The sequence below is a fragment of the Aspergillus viridinutans genome (genome assembly GCF_018404265.1).
Source record: "Aspergillus viridinutans IFM 47045 DNA, scaffold_7, whole genome shotgun sequence".
Lineage (NCBI taxonomy): Eukaryota > Fungi > Ascomycota > Eurotiomycetes > Eurotiales > Aspergillaceae > Aspergillus > Aspergillus viridinutans.
The window spans coordinates 2,161,711-2,164,952 of NW_025091223.1; the positions used below are offsets into that span (position 1 = coordinate 2,161,711).

The 3,242-nt window shown below is 47.3% G+C and overlaps 1 protein-coding gene across 1 annotated transcript; it reads left to right on the plus strand.

Moving 5' to 3' along the window:
* Positions 1-231: 231 nt before the first annotated feature.
* Positions 232-753, plus strand: Aspvir_009160 (uncharacterized protein; the record flags this gene model as incomplete). The annotated part of the gene is made up of 1 exon (XM_043272312.1): positions 232-753. One exon carries the CDS (start codon positions 232-234, stop codon positions 751-753), a length of 522 nt encoding a protein of 173 aa, XP_043128247.1.
* Between the last annotated feature and the right edge of the window lie 2,489 nt (positions 754-3,242).

The window sequence follows — 3,242 nt, forward strand, 5'->3', positions numbered from 1 at the left end:
CCGGGTGTTTCGAAGATAATTGGTCGCGGCGGAGAGTGTTTTATCGGGACCATCGATGAATCAACGGTTCTAAAATACCCTTGCATCCCCAGCAATCGCGAGTCCATTCAAATAGAGGCCCGGCTCCTTGAGGTCCTTGGAAAGAACCCCCAGATCATCGCCTCGAAAGGCCTTAATGATTTTGGCCTACTCTTGCAGTATGCTCCGAATGGGAATCTCTACGACTACATCATGTCCGAACCGACTATTTCCTTCGATCGAAGACTGCGTTGGTGCAAGCAAGCGGCTGAGGCAATCAAATATATACACGAGAAACGCGTCATTCACTGCGATATTAACCTTCGCAATTTTCTACTGGACGATAACTTTGACCTCTTGCTTTCGGATTTCCAGGGGATGTTAAAGTCGGCTCATGGCGAAACGTTGATAGACGGACTATCTCGGGAGTGTTCAAAGTCGTTCATGCCTCGGGCCCATGGAGATTATGCAGATGTGAAAACTGATATTTTCGCGCTTGGTAGCGCAATCTATTTCATCATAACAGGGCATGAAGTTTTTCCGGAATTGGATAGCTTGGAAGATGATGAGGAGATAGCATCACGGTTTCAAAATGGACAGTTTCCCACTGATGACCATGCATGCTATCATATCACTGAGAAGTGCTGGAAGCAACAATACGAAACTGCTGAAGATATTGTTTCTGATATCCTACAAATCCAGATGCTACGAAACGTTGGAAAGGAACCTTCTTGACGGTAAGGGAACAACAGCAATGGATAGATAAAGCGATTGAAGAAAGCAAATCTCATTCTCGAAGTAGTTCCGGCGTCTTCCCTCACTTGTTTCGGTTATAGCCATAGAAAAAATTCCATATCCTCGCCTACAACTTCTTGTACTCAGCCATCAGCACTTCGGGCATATTCCTCCTTTTTTGGTGGACTGCCCCATGTGCCTATCCTTATATCCCTGACAGTCTGATTTGCCACATGGTGGCTGAGGGTCGTAGGTTATAATGACATGCTTCGGCTGCGCAGTGCAGTTGACGAATTTGGTGGTATATACGAATCGGTCACACATGGTGATCTTGGGAAAGTTGGAGGCGAAAGCCCTGATGGGTTTCAGTTAGTCTTAGAGGCATCGTCCAATAAAGTATCCAAGGTGATATAGCGTAATGGGGCTTACACTGCTTGTCAGTTGAGCTCGGACTATGAGGGTAGCGTCTGTTCTCTAGAGCTAAGACGAAGAGCAATGGGCTTTGAACAGGAAATTATGATCGTGTGTTGTGTAAAACCCATTGTGAGGAGATATCTACACAGAATTTATATTTCCTGGCGACTATAACGCCGTTTTCCATCTGGGCGTCTAACCACACTTGCGTTATCATGGGACTCTTCCAGTGCATACTCCCCTCTGGGAATTGGCGGACAGAGAGCTTCCCTGGGCCCGGCTTGAGAAGGAATCTGTCGGAGTTTTGCTAGAAGGGACATGAAATTGCTGCAAAGGGCATTAGTCGAGAAACTGACATTCTTCGCTTGACCGGTCAAGATGTTCGAAACACCGAGCGGCGTAGCGTTCGGATCCCCATCTCATGCTTAATACGTTTCGATCCTTGCGCTCGACCATACAGTCTCACTATCAAATGATCAACCAGCACCTGCTGGCCAATCTATCAATCCTCTTTGGGTGATTTGCGGGCGCACTGACCAGTAAGGTGGGTTTTGTGATGCAGGCGCAGCACATTAGTCACAAGCTCATGTCACATCTGCTGGCTTATAAGATCTACCACCGCTTCACCTAAGGAGGGGCATTAATCCAACAGGCGCTAAGCCAGGCAACTTAATTAGAGGAAAGTCTAGACTATAAGACTCTTAAGTGTTTCACTATGAGTGCATAGCCACAGTCTTTCCTTCTTTTAGATAATTGGCCAAGGGTTGGGCTGGGGCACCCTTTTGAGGGAGCCTGCTTATTTTTATGCTGTAAGTGTACATCGTTGTTTAGATGTTCTTAGTTGTTTGATGTACCGAGTCCTCTAAGCATCTGCTACTTCTATAGTAGGATTATGTCACATGCGTTCCGGTACAATGACAGACTTGGAAGTGAAGAAGCTTAGAGCAATCTCCCATTGCCGCATAATGCACGAGAGATTTCTTGAACTTGGGCCCTTGAGGGTTCAATAACCTCCCACGGGCTTCTGTCATTCAGAATGTTACTATGATGAAGACTTGTCCTGGATAACCAGAAAGTCCGGACTGGTGGTGGTCCATATCAGTATTGTCCGACATCGTGTCGCGGCGAGGTGCGAGCTGGTGATATATTGAAATGGGTGAGAAAGGCCTTCAACAGCAAAGTGAAGTGTGACATGAATGGATAGACTCAAAGGCAGTCGGTTGGTTGCTCTCTTCTCGTTTTCCCAGGTTCGACTTCTTTCAGAAAGGGGGTTTGCAATCCAACTGACTTGTCGCCAACTTTATTGGAGCACAGAAAATTGCACCAAAGCCCTGCTCTTCTGGGGCCAGGTCGAATCCGGAGCCGGACTTTTAATATCCCGTATTAGCCAATCACAATCCACAAAATGGACCGGTACTGTGCTGCTGTGAGCTCTCTCGACACGCTTGCTGCCCAACATGTTAACTAGTTAGTTATGGGCCCACGCTGACAAACCCCGCACAAATCTTCCTACCAGTAAAGAGGAAAACAAGAATCATTCCTCTCCTCAAAACAACTTAAATTATCCCACGATGTCTTCTGAGGAAACGAAGTTCTACTCAAATCTTGCTGCAGTGATAAAGCCTTCAGAGCAATTTAAGCGGTTAGATGTTGGCTTCGACAGTGAAGTGGTCAAGACCGCGCTTTGCTCCTGAAACCTATGTCTGGTCGCTCGTCTGCCCGTCTTCCCGTCTTCCCTCTCTCCACTAGATACTCTTGTACAGAAGATGCTTCCTCCGCAATGATGCTTGGACTAAGTCGGAGAGTCCTTTAAACAACGCCCAGACCTTACACCGAATTATGGATTGGCTCGGCACCAGATTCGGAAGACGTATAAGCCATAGGACGCCGCAAAGCCTGTAAGGCGTCACTAGCCTTCGCCAAATGGTATTGATCATCGGAGATAGTGCTTTTGAACAACTGAAGGCAACTTCGGACAACTATGGGCAACTACCAGCAACTGCGGCCAACAGGTCTGCGGGCGCACTGACCAGTAAGCAGCGGGTTTTGTGATGCAGGCGGCACAAGCTGTAGCC